The following is a 24,451-nucleotide window of genomic DNA, read 5'->3' as shown; positions in this document are numbered from 1 at the left end:
ATTCAATTTTTAAAAATCTTAATTTGCTTTTAAAAATTGAGGGTGAAGAAGAAAATAAGGCAGGAAAAGAGCCGTAACAAACCATTAGCAGGCTACGTTCACTAATCTGACACACTAGAAGTTATCAAATGCCCTTATGACTAATATCATTGCATATCAGAGGCTGGCGATTACCAGCTTCTGGGCCTCTGAAGTGGGGCCTTGCAGTCAAGACCTGTTAGAACCAGCATATTGGCTTCTCTTACCTGTCTACTTGTGAAATGGTTTTCCAGCATAAAGTTCTCACTCTTTGTTAGTTGCATATTACAATGAAGAGTGCTTTACACATATTTGGCTTTAGACAATATAAAAACCTTTATTTACAAATATTCTATTCCTTTAAAAATATTTACAGAGAAAATGATTTGGGTAAAAAATGATAAAATCACAGGAAACAAAGTCAAATTCTGGTAAAATCAAGGAGAAATTGATGACAGCCAGAACATCAAAACCAGTCATAACAGTCACAAGAGGATCAGGGCAAATAGATTGATGGAGAACAACCACATCAGATTTCCCTCAAGCCCTTTTCCTAGTGTCTTTGTTCCAGAAGTGAACGCCCAGATCAGAAATCACAAGTTATATATAGTCTTATTTCTGCCCACCTCTCTTAATGGTGAAGTCATTTAATAATCACAATGTCAGAGAAAAAGACTGTCTCTATTCAGCTTATACAGTAGAAAAAACCATTTGCTCAAAGTGGCTGAGAATTCTTTCCAGAATACTGTCATATAACTTGGGAAGCATTGTTGAAAGGCAGGCGCATTTTCTTGTGAACTTGTACTTCACAGAAAACAAAACTGTATTCCTATGTACATGGAGAGCCCCTGGGACCCCTGGTAGGTGAGCGGCCTCAGCAGCCTCTCAGTCCACTGGCTGTGCGGAGGCCCGTGCTTTCCCACTGTGCATCAGCAAGTGCGAGAAGTAAACAGAGAAAAGAAATGACTACCAAGTATTGTACCTAGGACCATAGCTACGAGGAGGCCTTAACAGCTTTAGGATCTTGTGCCAAATTAGGAGTGGCTCTAGAAATTTTGGGGCATTCAAGTTGGTTAATCTTTCAACTTGTAAGAGGAAGGTTGACGTGGTCAGTATCTATTTCTGGAAGCTATAGGGTAAAAGGTGCATTGGTGTGAAATGTGTTCTTACAGAAATGAGTTACCATAGGTGAAGCTTGAAGACTTTGCACTTTTTCTTCCCACCAGGCGTTTGGTGCTTCTTGATCCAGTGGGGGTCCCAGAGACTCCAGGGCTACCGTGGGCTCCCTGCGGGGACTGGGCCTGCTGGGCTTCTCTCAGTTCTCTGGCAATACAAGAGGGAAAAATGTATGTTACTTGATTCTAAATTAGACATAATATTTATGATCAAAACCAGCATATTAATAGGTTTTTTTCTTTTTATTTCAGTGATTTATAGAAATGAGCCTATACACAGAATAAAGAATTGGCTCCTATGATCATCTTAAAAATTGGCTGGGACATATGCCACAACATACGGCAGTTCAGTTTTCTTCAGTCCTACTGGTTGGGGCATAAATGGTCTTTAAAATTAAAAATATAATAATAGTAATAAGGGAACACCTCCAGGTTATGCCTGAAAGCTACAGCAGTCCACAAAGCACACCCTGTGGGTCCAGTCTGGCCGGCCACCAGTTTTTGTTAAAAAAAAAGTCTTATTGGAACTCAGCTGTACCCATTTGTTGTTTACACATCGTCTAAGGCTGCTGTCACATGACTTCAGCAGAGGTGAGTCACTGCAGCAAAGTCACATGGCCCACAAAGCATAAAATATATACTACCTCGCTCTTTACAGAGAAGTTTGCCGAGCCTTGGTCTAGACAATTTCCAGAAGGCACCTGCCCCACCTCTTTGACAGGTGCTCACCTGGCTGATGACAGTCATCTATGCCTCCATAGCTGGCTTCACAGAATGTACACACCACCCCTTAAGAAATACTTATATTCCTGTGAAAGCATATGTATAAGTATTTTGTTCATTAGCTGGGAAAATGGAACCCAAAACTAAAGCAAAAAATATTAAGTGGTTTCTTAGGAAGAATTATCTGAATATAGGCTTAAAATCTCCACAACTCATTGGCAAGAAATTATTTGGGGGACTTTTCAAGGTCATCATTCCAAGATGGATTTTGTATCCAAAAGAAGTTGGAATTCTAAGGTATTTCAGGCAAGGACCATTTTTCATCTCCTTTTCTGTTTTCAACTGTGCACAGTATATATAATGATCATTCAGAAATGCCCTCAGAACTCTGCTCAAACATCATTGCCTAGCCTTTATACCAACCCCACCCACCTAATTAATTCCTGTTTGTTTAATGAAAGAATAAAATAAATAATATGTGCATGAATACAAGCTTACATGAATAAGTGATCAGATTGCTTCCTTTGGCTTGGAAAAATATCACTTCTTCTAAACAAGTACAAAGTGTATCTGCCTGTCCCTGCAATGTAATGGATTTCTAAAGTGGGTCTTGTCCCACCTTAACTAGGGTTGTCTTGCAGTGGGTGACCATCCACCAGTCACTTGTGTACCTGTTGTCAGAATCCTACTGAGCTTTCTTTACCAGTTGTATTTCCTTGTATTTCTCACTTTGCTTCTTTTGCATTAACTGGAATTTTCTCTCACAAGCAGTCTAGTCTAGACCAGGTTGGGAGGCCAACCCCATGCTACTAGTCTCTTTGTGGGCAGGCACCTTGGTATTATAATGTTTCCACTAAACCCATAGAGAAGACACAGCAGACCAGTCCTATCCCTGTGAGTAGTACACAAATAGATTCTTTCTAGACTCCAGCATCCACAATCTACCTTTCAAGTGTGGCTGTCTTAAACTTTTCCAGGTTAAGCTGCTGCTGGAGCTCTTCTGTTTTCCCCAGGGAGGGCCGGAGAACTCGACTTATGGCCAGAGCTGCAGCCGAAGGTCTCTCCTCTGGATCAGGGTGGATCATGTTCTGATGATGTAGACCAAAGGGAAGGAAACAGAAGCTTCACTGTTGAGAAGATCTCCCCACCCAAGCCAACGCCAACCCAGCTTCTGCTGGTGGGTTTGTGACACCTTCTTCTCCTCTGTACAGGGGGAAGAAATCACAAAAACTTAGCTCCACCTGAAACAGGAGTCTCAGTCTCAGGAGTCTGAGGCATCCCTGTTCAAGGGCATCATTCATCTGTACCTTTGTCTTTAAGTATCATATTTAGAGCTAGTTGGATGATTAACTAGTCTAATGCCTTAATTCTAAAAAGGGAGGAACTGAGGTCCTGAGATAAAAAGTGACTTGTCCAATTCATTGATAAGGCCAATACTAAAACCCAGGTCACACAGCTCCTAGGTCTGCTTCATTTCTGCCACATGTTCATTTTTCACATAAAATTAATTAAGGATTCTCCATCATGACAGTATTTCCATGGCATTTATCTTCCAGTAGCAGTTGTATATAAAATGAATACAGTAGAATATACCTAATTATTTTCAACAGTTAGCAATGTCATATAGTGAAGAAAACACTGAACCTTCTACCTGCGGACCAATGTTCAAAGCCAGCTCCACCATTTACTATGTAGCCTTGAGCAAGTTACTTAACTGCTGAAACTCAGTTTACCTTTCTTGATGTTGGGTATAACAATATTCAACTTCTGGACCATTGTGAGAACTGTATTATTATTAATATAACATGTATTACATAGCACAGGGCAAGCCCTGAGGCACTTGGTAAGTAGAAGCTAAATCTTCAAGCACTTCACACATAGAAATAGGTGATTAGACTATAAACAAAAACCACTGTAAGTAAGGGTTCACTGTGAAACCTTTCTTTGGGGAAAGCAAAAGTGAGGATTAAGGACATGTTTGTAACTGAATTTGAAGTTTCAGATAAACTGTGAAACTCAAATTTAATCTCCAAAAAGTAGATATCTTTAAGACTATTTTAGGGATCCTAACTGATCCTTTTCCTTAAACGATGAACTAAATCTTACATATACATTTTGTTTTCTTAGTATAATTCTAAGCTTCTCAACAGTGTATATTTTTTTGTACCTCTCTGTGTCAGTGTAACACCTTCCTTTCCTTGTCTCTATACACACTCAGATATCATCGAATACAATTAACACATAGATTCCTGAGTTGACATTTTGCCTTTCTTCCAATAGCTCAAATGATTGGTGGTATTGTCGGTCATTAATCAAAATAGTTGCTTGTGCTTTCTTCCACACACTCAAAATTCAATTTTTTAGTAATATTACAGTTATCATAGTTAAAACCCTGAAATAAGAGTAAAAAAGACTAGGTCTGATTTTTGAATTAATCAATTATCAAAGGTGAGAATACAATTCCAGAAACTTCTCTGAGCCTTGTTTTCCTAAAGTGCTCACCTCACAGGGTATTTGGGAAGGGCAAATAAAAAATGTAACAGGATTTTAAAACTGTAACAGAAAAGGCTTTATGATATCCTCTTAAGTTTCCTTGAGAAGCTTTCAATCTGTCCTGTGCCTTTTCTGGGCTTCTAGTCATGATTCCTTTTTTTCTCCTGTTGATGGCACTACCAACATCTCTGTTTCCCCTTCCCCACCTACTTGCCATTACACCTTTTTAAAAACAGACATCTCCACCTTCACTTCATCTCATTAAAATATCACCTTGAGTAGATTGTGAAGTTGTTCTGAGAGCTCCTGAGGAATGTCTGGAAGGTGGCCCTTGCGGATGCGATGCCACGCAGCACCATTGGTGGGTAATGCCTCTGCTCCTGCAGCTACTGCAACTGTTAGTCCCAAGGCAAATATGTCTGCCTTGGGAAGGTGCTGATAATCCTGCAAAACAGAAAACAGGAAGGCCAGTGAGTTTGCCGAGTAGAGAGCATCCAGTCTAAAATACAATTGGTAAGAAAGGTTAATTTGAATGCCTGTAAGCTTAAGCAGACACAATTGCAAGGTAATACCACTGTGGTTAGTGGTTTATTTCCAGAGAAGACAGAGGATAGAACACAAATCCACCTGATTAACACTGCTGTACCCTTAAGAATTTAAGGCAGAATCTTAGAACTGTTTTGTTCTGTCAGGCCCAAAGAGGCTTGAAGCATAGATTGGCTGATCATAGATAGGAAAGACTCTTTTGCTTTTCCTGATGATCACCCTGGAGGGAGTTATATCCTTTCTAGGCCTCACTCCATGACATCCCAGAAAGTAGGCGATAACTAACGGTCATTTCAGTGACCAGAGCAGGTGGTACTCTCATCAGGTTAGTAGCCTGATAAGGAAGGACCGCACCAGTAAAGGCATCCTTCCTACTAGGCAATCTGTGGGTGTAGAAATTCCAAGAAGTACTGGAAACAAAGGACATTTAAAAAGAATAGTACAAATATTGATTAATGCATGATCGAGCCAGCTTTCCTCATCCTCACTGTGTTTTGGAAATGTTTCTCCCCTATCTTTGGTCTCCATTCTGAATAGGAAAAGGGATAATAAAATTTTTAATTATAAATATATACTTTTCATTTCTTGCACTGTGCACCTTCATTTGAAAATCAAGAGGTTCAACAGAGTATGAAATACCCCCCGCTTCCCTAGCCTCTACCTCTTGCAAAATCTCATTAGCCAGGAAGCGACTGTCACCCTCTTCCACTTTAGGTGTGCTTATTGATGTCACATGACCCAAGTCACCTAAAAACGGAAAAAGAAATAGAGCTCTTTAAAGCATGTCTTTCTTAAAACTGAAAAGGAGTCATTATATAAATTTTATAGGAACATAGCACACAGTTCAGGGTATAAGGCAGACCCACCGATTTTATACATCACATTGGCAGAGAGAAACCAATCCACTTCATTTTCAATCTCTACTGGGACTACAGGAGAGTCACTTTGCATCTTATGACAAATGAAGATGTTACCTGAGAAAATACAGAATTGAGGTAAGCAGTGATTCCTAAGCTCTCTTACCACAAAGATTCTTCTCTGTATTTGACATTTCAGCCCCCCTTCCCCCAGTCTGTGTATATAACAAGACAACCAAAGTTTCTTTCCATCCAGGGAATCTGTCACACCACTTCTGAACAGCTCAGGGATTGAGAATACCGATCACAGTGAACGTGGACCTTAAACACACCCCATCCTCTGAAGAGGCTCATGGCTTCAAAACAAAGAAGCGAGCAAAAAACACAAAATAGTAACAACATTTCCTTGAATTTCACCTTAATGAGTACCCACACCATTCATTTCTGCTCACTTTGATCACTGCTGAATTAGAAAGAATATAGTGTAGTCCTAAATACAGTCAGGATTTGCTGTCACTTATCCACACAGCAAACTAAATACTTATTTTTATACTTTTCACTGTCTAGGTAGAATCTTTCTCTCACTGTCCCCTGCCCAGGGAAAAACATCTTAAACGGCTTGACTGAAAGTCTTTTAGGGTCAACAAAAGGGATCCTGCCAGAAGAGCCGGGGAAACTGTACTAACTAGGTTTGATATCCAGATGCACCATGCCAGAGTTGTGGATGTACTTAAGCCCAAGGGAAACCTGCAGAAGGATGTCCTTGAGCTTCGGCTCTTGGAATTGATTGCCAGACTTTGTGTTTTCAGATATAGCCGCCTGTAAACTCCCACCTAGGAGAGAACAACAGACAGTGGCACCCGCAGAATGAGAGAAAAGGTATGAGTCTTTATCTTATAGGTAAAAGCATAGTAAATATTTAATAAATTCTTCATGAATGAGCTCAGTTCAACAAGTCTAGATTATTTCAGTGTCAGTGCAAAATGTAACATTTCCCTTGTGTACCACAGACATGCTGGTAAGAAAAATTACGGGGCTTTTCAAACAGAAGAGAAAATTCCATATTCTGGGTGTCCAATATGTGGCCCTATTATCTTGAGTATGCCACAACAAACATTTAAAAAATCTTACCTCATTATTAACCAGAAGGCCAGGCAGGCCAGTCATTTATCTACTATTGGTGTTACTGATTAATTCCATGTCACTGTCAAGCTAGTAATTATAGGTCATTAGTAATTTATTGTAATTGATTCTAAGTTCAATTCGATTGGATATATCATGAAATGAGAACATCCAATGATGCTACCCAAGGAAAATGGAAGACCTCAATAGACACCTAATCCATTTGAGTCACAGTATCTGGACATTAACTATAGCCTCTTGATCTGTCACTGTTAATCAATAAAAAATAAGGCCTGGGCTCATCTGACTATCTGATCTTGGATATCTCTGCTCTAAGGTATTGGAATGCTTCTGAACCCTTTACTTATTTTCCATTCATTGGCAGCCTCTTCAGTCAAATTATAAAGTCCTGGGTCTCCCAGCAGTTATAAAGTCTATGGCTCCACTCTTGAAGTATATTTCAGAACAAGAGGATCTGATATGATGACTTTTTTTTTCCCCTGAGTAAATTCAGATTTAAAAGTATCCTATGTAAAAATCGAATTCAAAGATTGATCTGTCGTGTTAAATAATTAAGTTCAGAAAGGAGAAGAATCCAGCCCCTTTCAGAAGCACAGAGAGGGCTAACTAAGGTAAAGGTTTTTTCCCCTGGGAATCTCCCTAGAAAAGAATTTATGTACTCTGGATGACACTGATCAGAAAGAAGAGTAAGCAAGGGAAGAGTGTGCTGGAGCTCATCAGAAACAAAGTGACATCAAGACGACGTTTGCAGCTGAGGTCATGAGGTGTGACGAGGAGGGGGAAGCCTGCGTCCAAGGCCCGCATGTCCACTGGAACTCTTGTTTCCTTACTGGCCCAGGTGTTTCTTTAGGACAGGGCCCTTATTTTATTCATCTTCACTTTCCCAAGGTCTGGCATGTAACAGATATTTTCTGAATTGAATGAGTATCCTGGCAACAGAGGGAATTGACTGGTTCAAGGGCCACATGGAAGGTATGGAAGGAAAGCAGCACCCTGGGGGTACTTAGGAACCCTGGAATCTGTTCTTTTAGATTATAAGCAGAGATCTCTCCCATCCCCTGAGGAGCTGCAGGTATTTAGTAAGGGTAACTAGACCAACTCTAGCAGCACTTTTTAATTACTTAGGAGTTCTGTAGGTAATATAGAAGTTAGCCAAGTAATAATTAACAATAGTAGAAGTTACTGAAAAGTACCCATTCAGGCAAAGGTATTAGAATATTCTTATTTTGCTACAGCCAAAGCTGATAGTGTATCTCTTACAGAAAGCTTAATTAACTGTTCTTTACTAATGAGTATTAACAAGGAAATAAATATGTGTTTACAGACACAGCAGTAATGAATGAGCTATGAGCTTCATCCCTACTAATCTCACCCAGCTAATCTGGAGCCTCAACTCTATAACCGAGGTACCATGTAGAGGCAGCCCCTGCATTTGCATCATTGTGCCCCAGGAGACAAATACCATCTTGTGGACAGCTCTTCCCATGCTACCTTTGGGAGATGAGTTGCTGAATTCCTTCCTTTAGATAAAATAAAGGGCCTATCTCCACTTGGCAGGAAAAGAAAAAAAAAAAAAACTCAAGAAAAATATATGTTTTCCTATCTGCTCGTGAGGCCTACAGATACCAAAACAAATAGCAAATGCCTTCCAAAAGTAAAGTGTAAAAAGCAGACCAACAATTCAATAGGATATTTTGTTCATTCACTTGTATCCTCACAATCTTGATGTTGCTACCTACACACACAAGCATATTTTTCTGCTGGTAAAGCGGCTCCTTGCTTGGTGGAAAAATATAATCAGCATCCATGGTGCTCCACAGAGGACTTCTGGATATCATATCACTTGAACAAATGTGAGAACCACTATTCTAGAGGAGCGTGGCTCTGCAAATCTTCAGAAAACATCACAAGAAAATACTGCCTTTAGGAGGAGATTAATCATCTACTCCTAAATCAGTTAAAATCCTGATGGTAGCAGAATCAACCTACTACTGGAGAACCTTCAGAATTCTGAGATGACCCAGAGGTGACTTGTAGGGGATTTTGGCAAGGGTGACAGGAAGCAACATTTGATTGGTTCAGGGCTCAGGAGTGACAATATGGGAAATGAGATGACTACTAGTCTCTACTAGTTACAATCTAATTTATCTAAGTCATCTTACAATCTAAATTAAAACCATAACTGTGCACGTTCCAGCCTGAGTGCTATGCAGGCCAGGGGTATAGAGGTAAGGTGGGCATGGGAGACAGGGCACAAGAAGGAAGAAGAGGTGAGAAAGAAGGAGAGGTAGAAGACCTAGGTGGGCAGGGAATAGAAGGAATGAGGCACTGCTTTCTGCTACCTCATAAATACTTCAGACTTTTTATCCTTTATTTAGAGCCACAGGGCAAAGTCTCAACTTGGGTTTTCCATAACTACATCATATATAGGAGAAGGTATAAGGGCATGCTTTATTTTCCATGATCAGTTCACACTTGAAAGTTTCCATGTATGGGAATTACATTTTGATAAATCAGTGTTACACTTTAATTGGCGTGTACTCAGTGAAGTGAGCCGACCACCGTGATGAATAAACAGACAGTATTCCCTGGAGTCTGTCACAGCTAGTCCAGAACCCACTGCCGGGCTTTCAAAGCCCTCCCTAGCCCTCTCACACTTTACCTGCTGCTCTTATTTCCTCCTCCAGGGGTCGCCTCCATCCTGTTACTCTCCTTCCTGTCTGCTGGATCAGACCCACTCTCAATACATGCCCTTTGCCTGGGTGCTGTTGCCCTAACAGGATGTCTTCCCTCTACTTCCTTAAACTCCAGTAATCTTCTGTAAGGTCTCCTTACCTCCTTATGATATCTTCTCAGGTTGCTCTACTAACAACTATTATTCAGTTCTTCCTATATATTGGGTATTGACATGGTGCCGTCATTTGACATACATTGTTGCTAATTCTGAAACTACTCCCTTAGGTAAATATTACTTTCTCTTTACTCAGTGAGATTAAGTGACATCCCAGCGATCATACAGCTGGTGCGAGGCAGAGCTGGGTTTTGAACCCAGAGCTGAGTTTAAAGCCCAGGCCCACTCCACCACCGCAGGCCGCCTTTCGGTCACATTCATCTTCCCTAAACACTTTATCCGTAGTTGTATATCTGGCTTTGCACCAAATTGTCTCTTGTGTGTTCATTGTAACAGAGCAAATGGAATAAAGCTCCTTGAAGATTTACCTTATCTCACCCTAGAGCTTAACACAGTGTTCAGCCTATAGAAGGCATTCAAATGTTGAAAATTAAATAGATTTATAATAGGAACAATCACTCCACCTTTTTTTTTTAAGTTGAAATCTCTGCATTACCTCAAACCAGGTAAAAATCCATTTTGTTTTGCTTTATTGATCAACTTGTTATTTGGTATTATCTTTGTTGGTAGCTGAAGTTCATGGAAATAAAACCATTCTTGACAGAGAGACGGAGTAAAAAAATAGGGAATCTCAGGTTAAGATAAGAATTAGGAAGCATAGATGATTAAGTCTCAACTTCTCAATCACAAGGGGAAGGTCCATTTTTTATCCCAAAGAGACTATTGGAAAAAAAGGGATTTGGGGGTGAGCTTATTAGAGAAAATGCCCCATGAAGTTCACAGAAGGGCTATAAACAAATCAAGGCTCTAAGGAAACAATATGGAAAGTGCCAAATCATTATTTTGTAGGATGTGTATACCATTTTCTCTATTTCTAGCATTTCATAATGCTATTTAATTACCTACATGTATATTTTTTCCTTTATATAGTGATGAAGCTATATCATCAATCACTTTCCTCGAAGGGCTGGCTGGACATTACATACTAAAAGTGATCTGGTGGTTACTAAAATTACTCAAGAGACAGAGTGTACTGTTAAAGAAACTTGGGATGGCTGTGTATATGGGGGAGAGTGGAGTTGGTAGAACAGGAACGTTGTTGTCCAGTATTACCATATTACTGGCCAGAATATGGATTGCTACTCCTAAAATGATGGCAAGCTCTGTTCAACTTGGTAGCATTTTTCTACTCTACCACTGAACATTTTGGTGAAAAACATTTCCAAGAACACATAATGGCTGTTATGTCAACATAGACATAGTGGACAATTCTTAAACATATATTAGAAATACGTTAAACCAAAGGACCACTCTTTGTGATTTAAGTAACCCAGAAAACGTTTTACCAGTTACAGTGTATATATGGTCCTGAAAAACCTAGCAGAATCTATCTGAAGCCACTGCATTTCGGTCCCAGCATCCCACCCCATCCTCTTACTCTGTAAAAACACTAAAGTTCAAAGGAAGCAGCAGCAAGAAGCATGAACAATCCTCAAACTCAGAAATCCACTTGAAATTAATCAAAAGTTGGCTGTGTAAGTTTATCCCTCCCCCCAAATGGTAGGGACTATGACTTTCCTCTTTTAGAACACCTAGCAAATGGCAAAAGGATGATTTCCCATTTAAACCACAAGGGTAAAAGTTTTCTAAGTATTAAGTGTGAAGGGAATAATAGCTTCTATGTATCAGTTACACATCAGCTTTGAAAAAACATAACAGCATAAACCTGAAATTCCTTTTCAACTTATTTTCTCCAGCTCACTGCTTCCAAGCAAAATCATAAAACAGACTTTTAAAATAACATAGACTCTGCTTTCATAAGTTACATGGAGAAGGCAAAGGTTTTTTCTGAAGACTTGTAAGTTCATCTCCTCCTCTGTAGATACTAGTCCACACACTTACCGTTGCAGTACTCATTCTGAATGATCATGTAGTCATCTTCTGCCCATGCAGAGTAGTAACGGACCACATGGGGGTGATGGCCAAGCACCGCATGAGCATAAACTTCATACAAAGCCAAATTCCTAAGAGACAGAAAAGCATCGACAAAAATGAATCAAGAAAGTATACATACAAGTGTTTTATTTTAAAAGACAATGGAAGAACACTGAATACTCAATGCTTGCTTACTATGTTACTTCATTTAATCCTCATAGCTACTCAGTCAGATATAGTGGCAAGGATGAAGGCTTTAGAAAGTTCAGTGACTGGCCTAAGGTCAAGCTGATGATAGTAGATCTAAGACCAGAACTTTGGTGGTTCTGGTGCCAAAGTCCATGATTATTTTTATTCAAACATGGCATATGTAAAGAGGAGTCTCAGGTGGTTACTACCTCAAGAGCAGTCAGGCTTTGAATCTGTATTTCACTGTATCAATAAAAAACCCTTGTTGGGCTAAACAAGAATGCCACTAAAGGCCACCTAGATGTGATTGTAGATTTTGGGATGGGCCCTCTATCTTCTCTGTGAAGGCTGGACAGTCATTTGAGTCAATATTAAACTCGGGCAACACAATGTAGTCCAGGTTCAGTCTTGGGGAGAGATACTCATTATGGTACTGGAAATCCAATACAAAAAAAGCAAATATAGTACTTGATGAATTTCAGTATAAAAGTGAAGAATTCCAAGGTCTATAATTTCAGATGCAGCATATTAAGTATCATATCCCCATAGTTTGTAAAAAAGTATTGGCTGACTGAAAATATTTGTTTTCCTTGTGAAAAGGAAGAACTTTTGAACAATTAGTTCTGGGAATGAAATTTAAATTTTTATTAATTTGTCCTTACAGTCTTTGAAACTTGACCACTGAGTTCATTATTAATGCTAAGTATTAATAACAGTGAGTTAACAATAACTTCCTACTTGGCAATATCTCTGATGAATTAAATAGGCACCAGATCATTCCATAAATCTATTCAATAAAATAAAAGCAGTAAGACCAGCAGTAAAAGTCATGAGAACCATGAAAAAACACAACATGATCATAATATATTTTAGGAAATTACTTCTCTCTGATCTGGAAAATCCAGAAAGGTTATGAATGTGAGACAACACACAATGGAGGGGGGGCTATTTTTTAAAAACTAGTAAATGGTATGTTTTTTTAATGACATCAGTGCTATTATTTAAAATATTTTGACAACAAACAGCTTTCCGAATCCAAGTTTGTACTTCTAATACATTTCAAAGGTACTCACTCATTTGGTGATCCTGCAAAAGGTTTCATGGAGCGTTTTATGGCATAAAGACATCCGTCCAGCCTCTTGATGCACTTGTAGACTGTACCAAATTCCCCAACCCCGATTTTTTCTACCTCCAAGAATTCTTTTTCATAGCGGGAAGCCATGTTGGTTTCTCGTAGAACACATCTCTAAAATATTTTAGTAAAAAAATTAAAATAATTCTAACATTGTGAGCAATAAAATTAACGCATATTATATTCCTAAATTTCTCTAAGTTTTCAAAAAGACTTTTGAGGCAAATCCATTGGATTCTGTCTGTGGCAACAGGATGGTAGAAAGAACCTCCCCAAATTCTGACTACCTTCTCTGTATTCTTTATAACTGTCCTTTCAACTCTGTACTGCCGTTCTTTTCTATATTATGCCTTTTTCCACATCGTCTCCTCTGGCCATACTTTTCTTCTCTGTGTGTTCCTAGAGGAAACACAACTACTCACACCCAGAGCTGTTGTCCTCAAGGAGTGACAGAAGGAGTGACTGGGATCTGGATGGAGGATATTAAAAGAAAAGTCACCTTCCTTTTACCCTTGTCTGCCTGTCTCACACTCTGGCTGCTGATGTTTTCATTTCAAGTTGAATAAACATATTTGTCTTTAAGTTAGGCTGGAGAACAAAATGGTCAAATTATTTCAGTCTGTGCTCAGGTGTAGCCTCTTCCCCTACTGGCCAACTAGCAACATCAGCCATTACCCAGCCGGCCAACAACTGTAGGCAAATGGCTGAATTCCTCTATCAGTTTTCTCATCTGTAAAATGACGATCATAGCAGCTAGTCCTCATAGTTCTTTTAGGTATTACATGAGGAAGTATGTATGTGTAACTTAGAACAATGCTGAGTGCATAGTAATTCTCAGAAAATGATAGCTATAAGGACAACAATGTCCATAAATGTGTATGAATCCCAGTCCAAGCTGATCTATCTACACCAAGTCATCTTTTCCTAATGTCCCCATTAGCAAGGTTTTTTCCATCTAACTTTGAGTTTTCAAAAATCGTTAACTAGCTCTTCATTTTCACCATCCAATTGCAATCAGTATTCATCAGGAAGACGTATATTTTCATTGTACTTAGCTCATCTCAAACTCTGTTTCCTCCATGTCTGGATTTGCTAGAGCTACTCGCCCCCTTTCCATCTCCTGTTGTAGTAAAAATTATTTTTGAAGAATGATACTGTAGAATCAGACATGCCTAATTGTTTCCCACAAGGAATCCAAACTTCTGATCAGAGGCTTCAAGGCCACGTGCCAATTCCTCACCCACTACCTTCCCATCCTCATCTTAGACACCAAATAAGCCACTTTACAATCCACATCACTCCCCAGGGCTGACCTCTCCCCACCCTTTTATGCACTGAGCATTGAGCATAGGCCTGTTTTCATGAGATTAGAAACATCAATGGTGATGCAATATTCCACTGACTTTAAACTATTATTTTCTTGGCCATTCTTCTATTTTTGGACATTTAGCACTCTTTTTTTTTTTTAGTAGTTAAAGCTGCAATAAACATCTCTGGTAATTATATTTATAGTAATATTTTATTAAGTTAGATTATCAATTATCAAATGAGTAATACTAAATAAAAGGTTGTGAACATTATTTTTAAAAAACGAATAGCTATTGACACATTTAAGAGCTAAAACTTTACATATAAACTTCTGGCTTTATGCCATTTTTCACTGCTCTGGTTTTCCATTTTTGGATCTTAAATATCTTGATTTTTCCTTTCACTTTACCCCATGAGTATAGAATTTTTCTCTAGCCCAAAGATAGAATCAGTAGCCTCTAATTTAAAAACACTCCAAGGTAAACGATTCAGCAGCCTATGTATCAAGACACTGTCTGAAAAAGTAACAACTAGCTAAGAATATAGGCCCTGATGAGAGTCCAGATAAACTCAACTACATCTCCTAAAAGGGGAGAGCCAAAGAGAGGCAACAGGATGAAATGCCTATGTCATGACAGCTGAACCAGAAGAACGACGCTCACCTTGGCAGACAGCCCTTGTTCTACTTTGCCTTCCCCTGGACCAGCTTCCTCCTCACTTAAAAAACAAACAAAAAAAAGTGACAGCAATGTATGATTAGCATCGACTGATCCGGAGCTAGGTTCTGGGGCTATAAGAGCAAACACTTATGGCAACTCCTTCCCCTATTCAAATTATGTTTGAGGATGAGAATTAACAAAATTTCAATCTAAGAATCTAGGACAGGATAAGAACAAGATATGAAAGGACACCAAAGACAGCGCCCAATTATTTCAAGAGTAAAAGTCTTTCACAAATGAGAGGCTATGTAAGCTGATTGCAAGAATGAGTGGGAACAGGCTAAGGGAAAGGAGTGGGGGTTTAGGCAGACAGAACAATGTAAGCCGAGAAGTGGAGGCCAGGAGGCGCCCAGCAGTGTGTGTGACCGTAAGTGCTCTTGGCTGCCATGTTGCAGCATTTCCCCTCCTCACACCTCCCCCCAGCCCCGAACCTGCCTTTGTATTAGGTTCATGGGCGGCTTGTAAGTACAGCAGAAAGAGCTCTAAACCAGGCTAAGACATTTTCAGTTACTTTTCAATAAGCTGAAGTCCCTGACAAACATCCTGTTCAGCGTGAGCAGCTGCATTCTGGATCTTTAAGCAAGACTGCAATTTCTAGATCAGCCAGCTGTAAATTTTTCTTCTGGAGAAGTACAGGGTAGAAATATGGTCAGTGGAGGACATTAAACTCATAGATATAAATTGACACTGGACATTTGTGACTTAAATACAATGTTCTAATACTTTATCAAATAACAGCACAATAAATAATGGAGAAAAAAATACCTTCTCAGAAGCACTAAGTGATGTGACTAACACATCACCACCTTCAGAGCCAGGAATTCAAATTAGCTGTCTTCTCCAGCTAGCTTCAGTGAGAGGTGGTACCCTTAATGCTGATGGTTTACAAGGGATCCTAAAGAGCTAAAACCAGTAGAATTCTTGGTAAAAAAAAGTGGACTGGTATACTTATGCTGAAGTCTTCTTTACTTAAGATCCAGAAGACAGTGTTGAGACAACTATTCTGGCCATAAGGCTGGTTAATCCAGTCATTGATCCCAAAGGAAACAACTCAGTGTAACATTAAATACTCTGCAAACTTCAGATTGTTAGCTGTGCATTTATTTTGCTAAGTACATATGAGCATATTTGACTCGTCCATTTTAGAGGTGCTTTCTAAAAAAGCATAGACGAGACATATTAAAGAAACGGCCCTGAGCAATCGGCACCAACTTTAGACAATTTCTACCACTCAGTGGCCTTCATAGAGTAATGCAGCGTGCCTTTCCACGTTCGGCACCTCCAAAAGTGACAGTATCATTTTCTCTTCAGCCCATCTTCCATCACCTGTACAGAAATTCAGGTCCTTGGCCTGCAGCTGTCATCACCAGTCACACAAGCCAGGCTGGAAAGAGCAATGTACTATCTCAAGTGTGAGCTGCTCTGTCCCCAGCCACCAGCCTTCTGTTGCCAAAGGAGACCCCGTGAATGTGATTCCACAACCCATTCAACTCCCTGGTGGAAGTCAGAGCTCTGTTGCTTGCTCTCTCCTGTTCTTTCATAGAGAAGGTGCCTTACAATCCACTTCAGAATGAAAAGATGCTAGCATCTCTGTGACAAAGCAAGTTAAAACGAACACTGACAGGTAGGAAGTAGGGAATGTGTAAACATGATGCCAGTTTCATTCAAATAGAGCTCTAGTTCCTGATCTAACCCTCTCCTTACCACTTGACCAGAGTAAGATTGGTTCCAAAAAGTCATAGGCAACAGCACACTTACAGATCTCCTCGGGTTTTCCTCTTGCCATTGGACCGAAGGAATTGTTTTCTATAGGACTCTGGGGTGAAGGGGTTAATATTGACCAGAGCCAGCGAGGTTATCTCATCCTTGAGGGGAACAGGTGTGAGCCTCAAATGCTTTGAGCCTCGGGAGGAGACCTTCCCTGTTGGAGAAATCACCGACTGGCTGAGCAGGCCCTGAATGAGGATGACAAAAGGCAAATCGGAATGGGGTCAGTTAAAAAGAAAAAAAAAAAAAGGTTCTGTCTGCCTCCATTAGATAGTTACTGTTTGAACCAAGGAATGTTATTGCTGAAAGAGGTCTTGCAGGTTACTCTCTGCAAACTAGTTGTATAGTAACTGGCTCTCTTACAAAACATACAGAATCCCAGTCTACCTCTAGCTACTCTGATTCAAGGGATCAACACAGAAATCTGTACTTCTGTCATGCTCCACCCCACCCCCTGGGCAGTTCCCATAGCCAGCTATGAAAACCACCACATCTAGTCCTACCTCCAGCTTCTGGAAGATGACTCTTAAGCTTAGACAAAAGAAAATGACCCCAGAAGACCTGTACTTTACGTTCTCAAAGTGTATACCTTAACTTCCCCCTGATTACTCACTCAAATACCTGTTTGATGAATACTAAGCAGCAGATGTTGGGTTAGAGGATGAGGGACAAGGAGGTGAATCCCAGCTCAAAGGAGTGCACAGGCCATTAGTCAGCAGTTCATCAATGTTTCAGAAGTAATCACTTTGTGGGGGAAAGATTTCATAGACTATCTAAACATGGAAGAAGCCTCCAATTCCACTTAAAATATGGCCTCCAATGCTAAGGGTTCCATGAAGTGGAGTAAAAAAACTGAGAAATAACACACTGAGCCCTTCAGATTCAGGGCTTTGCAGTGCCTATGACTAGCATACTGATAAATAGGAAAATGTGTAAGACTTACCAGTCCAGGTAGGGTACAAAAAGAGAACATAGCCCTACAACCTAGTTAGAATAAAACCAAAGGATGTGGGAAGAGGTCAAAGATAAAGAATTCTGATGAGACAGAAGAATGCCATTCTGACCTTAGTATCGGGGCCAGAGGAATCGCTGTTACAGATCTTCCAGAGCACAGCAGCAGAACGGGGGCCTCAGCAGTACGAGGTGCTACAACCTCATGGTGTAATCATTATACTGTGAAGCTCTTTTGAAAAGAGTGCTGCTGCTTTGATAGTCACTGCCCATGATTTTTCAGTGTAGAAGCAGAAGTAAGACTATGAGATGATTCATTATATAAAAATGTAAAGAATGGGAGGCTGCAAACAATGACCACTGAACCTTCCAAAATACTAAATGATTGATATAAGCAGAAATGAAGGTAGCTATAGAGCATACACAATAACCTAACTTTTTTAAGTGAGAGAAAATATGTCATTGCTGGAATCAAGAGTTTTTACAAGGGTTTTACATATGTCTTAGTGGTCATAGGGGAATGACCCTGGGGTTATTGTCAAAGCCATCAATAATAAACTCACAATTTTCCTGTAAGTTTATTGTAACGGTTGAGTATTTGTTCCAGGTAAGTACAACTATGCTGTATATTATTCCTCAGTTGTCAGTGTGAGTCAGGAAATGAACTTAGAATTATAGCAAATCATTCCCTGAGAAACAGCTTTTTGTGAGGCTGATTTTCATAAGGAAATTAAAACACGTCTGTCATGTAGCAAACAGTGAGATGTGCACACTGAATGCTGCTCATAATCCTGGTGCTATGCCACAAAGACAACTAAAAGGGCCTAGAAATTTTTCAGATAAAAGGAAGGAAAAATATTCATACTAGGGCAGACAGTATCAGAACTCTCAGTCTGGAAATATGAAAGCTGATAGACTTTTTGAGTTCCACTTATGATATGGGGAAAGATATGTTAATGTTGATTTTATTGGTAGAATCAAGGGTAATTCTTTTGAAATCTAAGAGAACATAGTTTGGAACAAGATTTACAAAAGGAAGTTCTGCCCGGAAAGTAAAGCAGAACGAAAATTTCTGGGAAGATGACGTGTTGAGAATATAAGTGTGTTCCGAGAACTGCAGTTAATCCCATAATTAACAACTCTATTACCCATGATTGAGAGAGGGAGAGGAAATTTGGGAATCTGTCCTTTACTTCTGAAGATGGTGAGAGGAGAAGGCGACCTCGCACTAATAGGCAACAGCATAGTGTCTTGGGACTAGGAAAGACTTTGAAGGCCCATTGGTAACTAGTCCCCTGATACTCGAATTTCCTCTGCAACGTTCCTATCAAGTGGTCATCAACTAGAGTTCAATGCATTTAGCCACAGGGACCTACTACCTCAGGAGGAGGCTCTTCTATCTCTTGATAAGTCGTCTAGGAGGTCCTTAAGGTTACCTGAAGTTACTTCACAGGATTTCTAGTTCTATCACTTGGGCAAGGCTGAGATAAGCCCGTCTTCCTTTCCTCTGCATCCTTGTCTTTAGCATAACATCACCAGTTATCATCGCCCTGGCCTTTCTCCTCTGACCCTGATCCGAACTACGTTCTTTATGAACTTTGTACATTCCCAGTCTCCTTTCCAAGCTCTGTGCTCTTCCTGTCACTCAAATATTTGCATTTCCAGGATTCCCAACTTGGATCATTCTCTTCTTATTCTGGTACTCAGGCTACTTGAACTTATCCATATGAATGGCCCTGACAACTTCCTGAATGCTGATGATATCCAAATATCGATCTCAACTTAGTTTTCCTGCACTCCAGACCCATTTCTCCAGTGATGTACATAACATGTCTGCTTTCTCCAAACCTGTACATCCTCTAGGGTCACCTCTCTTGACTCAAGGTACCATCTACTCAGTCAAACAAACAAGAAGCCTCACACAGCACCCTAGGTCCCTCCATTCCCCTCAACCCCTCCATCAAGTCAGTTGCCAGTTCATAAATGTCTCTCAGTCTGTCTCTGCCCACCATGGTCCTAGTTTAGGCCTTTCTCCTTTCTCAACAGATTGACTGTGAGTCCTGACCAGCTTCCAGGATCACTCCTGCTCCATTCCATCCTTCAGATGAAGACCATGACTTTTCAAAAATGTTTCTGATCAAAGCCATTTAATGGCTGTCTCAACACTTGCAGGATAAAATCTGGACCTGCCTCCTGCCTACCTATTCTGGCCTCACTGCCTGCACTCTCTCATGTATGGACCCCTGTCACTCTGAATAACATGCAGTTTTCCAGCTGTAGCATGGTCTTTCCCCTCCATGACTTGGTAGGTGCTATTCCCTTGGCCTTGAATTCTTTACCTGCCTAACTCCAACCCATCCTATAAGACTGCTCTCAAATATTCCTTTTTGGAAAGATTTTTCTTATTTTTTTATCTTATTTTTGTTTTACCTTTTTACTATGGAAGTGATTTTTGTTTTCATCTATTTGTAAACACTTTTTAAAAATTAAAATATAGTTGATGTATAGTATTATTTCAGGTGTACAACATAGCAGTTAATTATGTACATTCAAAATGCTCACCATGATAGGTATAGTTACCATCTGTCGCCATACAAAGTTATTGCAATATTATTCACTATATTCCCTGTGCTGTTATATTTCATCCTCATGACGTATTTATTTTATAACTGGAAATTAAGGCTTCCGTGATATCTTGAGACTTCATTCCCACTTTGTCGTCATGCCCCACCACTCCTCGAGCATACCTGATCTGAACTTATATGGTTTCAGTTGTTTATCTTGATTCATTTTATGGGCACTTTTTGAGGTAGTAAATGGTTTGCCAACAGAAGGTCTGTGAGTATATCAAGGTGTTCAGTTCATTTTTAAGTGAATGAATGAAGTAGACATACCATGTCATGTTTTCTTGCCTATGTACTCCTGCTCAGAGCTACATTCTCTCAGTCTACACCACCCAACATACATATATTGAAACCATATTAACTTAATTACCCTTCATGTGCTGCCTTCACCTTTATTCTTCTCCTGACCACCCCACTTAGAAGCAATCGTCCCAGAGACCCTGACCACTCTTGAAGCACCTGTCACATAATGCCTATAGGCACATCTACTTTCCCCCCTTCTCCCTCTCTCTCTGCAGGATTGTAAGCTCTTGGAGAGCAGAGACTGTGTCTTATGCTCTTTGCCCACAGTGGGTTCTCAAAAAAAGTGGATGATTGATTGGTTGGTTCTTACTGGGACCACTGAAAACCCACAGATGAGCACATGAGCACATTAGAGTGGCTTGCCTACAATTCAGACAAGAAGCCTGGTATTCCCTGGTAGCCGTGGTGCCCCTACTCAGCAGGAATTAGAGACCTGCTGACAGTGACTGTACCGCCATCAGAGCACAGATGTTACACGATGATCTGAAGTACCTCAAGCTGAGCCAGCAGAAAGCAGAGCTGATACCAGTCCTAAGGCTCCCATGCCACGGCACCAGTCTATTCAATGTACTCCTGCCCTAATCCTGGCTTTAATAACATGACAGATAAAACAGGAGAACAATCACAGCAAGAATAAAGTAATAGCGAACTACTTGGGACCTTTCCCTATTTGCTATCCTGTTTATAAAGAAGTACCAACAAGTTACATCTTTGCTCACATTTAACAGAAGAGCCTTTATATCACTAGACCAAGGAAGGGAGAAGATTCCTTCTGGGAAGAGCAGCCACAGAGACATGAATGTGTTCAAACAGTGAATATGAACATTCTTATATTGGGAAACATTAGCAAATAATCACAAAAAGAGCCAGTCAGTATAATGGAAAGAACAATAGTCTAAGCCCAGTCGTTTCCTGGGCCTGTCTCTGCCATTGGCTGAGCTCGATCATTTGAAGTCTCGATCTCCTCACATGTGCAGCTCAGAGCTGGGCTCTATATCTCAGTGGTCCTTCTGGTTCCGATATTCTTTAACTAGGAGCTTTTTCCCACCCAAGGTTTATTTTTGGCCTGCACCAATGATTCTGAGAGACAGCTGGCAAGACAGTTAATCCTACATTCGGGGGACTTTAAACTCTTCTTCGTTAGCATATAACTGAGGATGCACACAGCCTTTGGGGCAACCCTGTCAGATACACATAAATGACTGCATCTCTTTATCAGCTGAACTGAAGAAACACAGATCTTGACACACTCAGGTCTCTCCCCTCCCCCCAACTTACTTACTCTGGGAGTGAAGGGACTCTCACAACGTATCAGCTTACTCCTGTTTTCTGTCTGGGCTGGTGCTTCAGGGCATTGGCGAGCGTCTGACACGGGAGTCCTCAAAATCTGATCTGGACTCACTTGGCCTTTTTCCTGAAATGTGTCGAGTTCTTGTACGTAACTAAGGGAGGTCCTGGGAGGTGTGAACTTGGCCTCTGAATCCTGCACCTCAGACTTCTCCGGGGTTTGTCTCTGAGCCTTCCTGCTCTCTTGTGCCTCCTTCTGCCCTTCCGCCTCAGTCTCTTCTTCACAGCAGGGAAAGTTTAATTTCTGCTTTGGTTCTTTGTTCACTCTGCTGTTGTCCATCTCAGCCAAAGAAGTTTAATGCACAGCCAAGAAGGCCTGTGAGCAGGGAACACTCCCGCCCCGCAGGGGTAAGGAGGGAAGCCCGTCCCTCAACTTCAGCCTGCCTTTCCCTCTGCCCACGAACAGCGACACGGAGATGCACCGCTAGTTTTCTCCCTTAAGTACCAAAGAGCTGTTAAGACCTCAGCTTATCCTTATTTCCATTCTGATTTTAACAGAGCTCCGGTGACGCTTTGAGCAGTTCAATCCAATTGATGTAAAGAACGCCTCTGGATATCCCGTGTGTCCTCTCTGAACCCATGTGCTAGGAAATGCTAGGCAGAGAGTGAATTCCTTTGATTTAGCATGGCTTTAAAAATACCCATTAGCCAATTTGGGAACAGGCTCATGATTGGAAAGAGGTTATTTTCACTCCTTTACACCTGCCACTTAGAAAGATCACCCTCTCCTCTCTTCCACTGGCCACCCACCCAGTGGCTAACAGCAGAAGTAGATTAGAATTCAGCATCACCTGGATATCACAGAGATCTTCACACAGCCTCGCACATTTGTTGGCTGGTGTTCATCTACCCAGTGGAGACTTGCTATAGACCTTTGCCAAACACACGCCTAATCCAGGCACCCCTCCCCCACCCCACAACGCCTCCACCCACTCCCAGGTATCAGCAGTTAAAGCTTTTAAGGAATCAGACAAATTTTTTAACTGATAAAGGCTATAAAGATCAGCAACACATGGAAGCAAATATGTATCACTTGAAAAACAGCAATTACTTTGACCCCCAAATGCCTTATTTTGTGAAATGTTTTCTTACTGTTTAGACGTCTTTAACACATGTTATTCAATTTCCTACTCATAGAGAGGCCCCCATAGAAAGAGTAAAAACCTCTTAGAAGAGAAAAAGCATCACTGATCTCTCTTTATAGGAGAAACTGTGAAAGGCGGTCCAAGAAAAGTAAAATGATATATATGGGCCCCTCGGTACCCTCAGGGGAGACTCTGGACTCAAGGAATTATTTCCATTACAAACATGGGCCTGGAGGGAGAGGTGCTGAGGGTGAGTGTGATCTCATCCGATTTCCCTTCTCTAGACAGTCTTTGGTACCCATCACCGGGCACCCCTCTTCCATTTTCTCTCTCCTTATCAGTCCCTCGACCCCTTTCTCCTCTCTCCTTTCCCATTTCCAACCTGAACTCATGAGGATGAAAACTAACTTGGGGGATGGAAAGTATTTTTCAGTGAAAAGCCTCCTGGTGCTCAACGATCTGTAGGCGCTCACACCCCAGTCCCGCCTTGCCCTTCCCTAGCTCCTCCGCCCGCACAACCCTGCCCGAATCATTCGGCAGGGGTGGGGGGGAGTTTCAGCTCACAGCATGAGTCGCTCACTGCTCACCTGTCAGAGATTCAGCGTCCCACGGGGCCATTGAAACAGAGGCATCCACAGGATCAGGGCTCCTAGGTTACTAGCAAGGAAATCGCTTTTAACTGAGATTCCGGTTTGCACATCAGCAGGCCACGTGATCGAATCCCTTCACTGCAGCCTTGGTGTTGATCCCACTCAGGCCCAGGCTGGTGATTCTCGCCGCTCAGGCCAGCGGCAGGCGGCTCGGCTCTCACGCAGTATAGGACTAACCCGAGCGTATTGCTGGCCAGCAGGGCACAGGGGCCGGTTTACTGGGTGTTTCCCGGGTAGACCGGGCTGTGTTTACCACCAGCCCCTGCCTTTCCAGTCTGCCTTGCTAGAAGCCTCCGTTACCCTTATTTATGACCACACTCTTTGCCTAGGGAGGCAGCTAAGCCATGGCGGCGGCGGAGCTCTCAAACTATCAGGGGTGATTCTATGAGAAACTGGCACCCCTCACCCTCCCTGTGTTGTCACTCAGTGAATGACTGTGGCTAGGGCTTCAGAATAAGAAAGGTATAATGACAAGCACAAAAAGGATACTCTCCACTTGGGAAGCAGAATAACAGCAATCAGCCAGCACTGACCTCGATGGCCCAAGGGGAGCCCTGAGGCACGCACGCTGCCTCCGGCTCGTGGGCTCTCGGCTTTTGCTGTCCCACTTTACTATTTCTTTTGTTCCTTGTCAC

At 41.2% G+C, this 24,451-nt stretch overlaps 1 protein-coding gene across 1 annotated transcript; it reads right to left on the bottom strand.

Annotated features, from left to right (window-relative positions):
- Positions 1-376: 376 nt before the first annotated feature.
- On the bottom strand, positions 377-22,361 carry WEE2 (WEE2 oocyte meiosis inhibiting kinase). Its single transcript, XM_036926252.2, has 11 exons — positions 22,017-22,361; positions 16,848-17,044; positions 15,033-15,087; positions 13,004-13,176; positions 11,709-11,830; positions 6,499-6,645; positions 5,822-5,929; positions 5,617-5,702; positions 4,683-4,853; positions 2,862-3,004; positions 377-1,341 (listed from the first exon to the last, which is right to left on the bottom strand). Exons 1-11 carry the CDS (start codon positions 22,359-22,361, stop codon positions 1,185-1,187), a joined length of 1,704 nt encoding a protein of 567 aa, XP_036782147.2. The 3' UTR covers positions 377-1,184.
- Positions 22,362-24,451: the final 2,090 nt, after the last annotated feature.

The sequence above is a fragment of the Manis pentadactyla genome, chromosome 7 (assembly GCF_030020395.1).
Source record: "Manis pentadactyla isolate mManPen7 chromosome 7, mManPen7.hap1, whole genome shotgun sequence".
Classification (NCBI taxonomy): domain Eukaryota; kingdom Metazoa; phylum Chordata; class Mammalia; order Pholidota; family Manidae; genus Manis; species Manis pentadactyla.
Note: the sequence above shows the minus strand (reverse complement) of the source record. Positions and strands in the feature narration are given on the sequence as shown.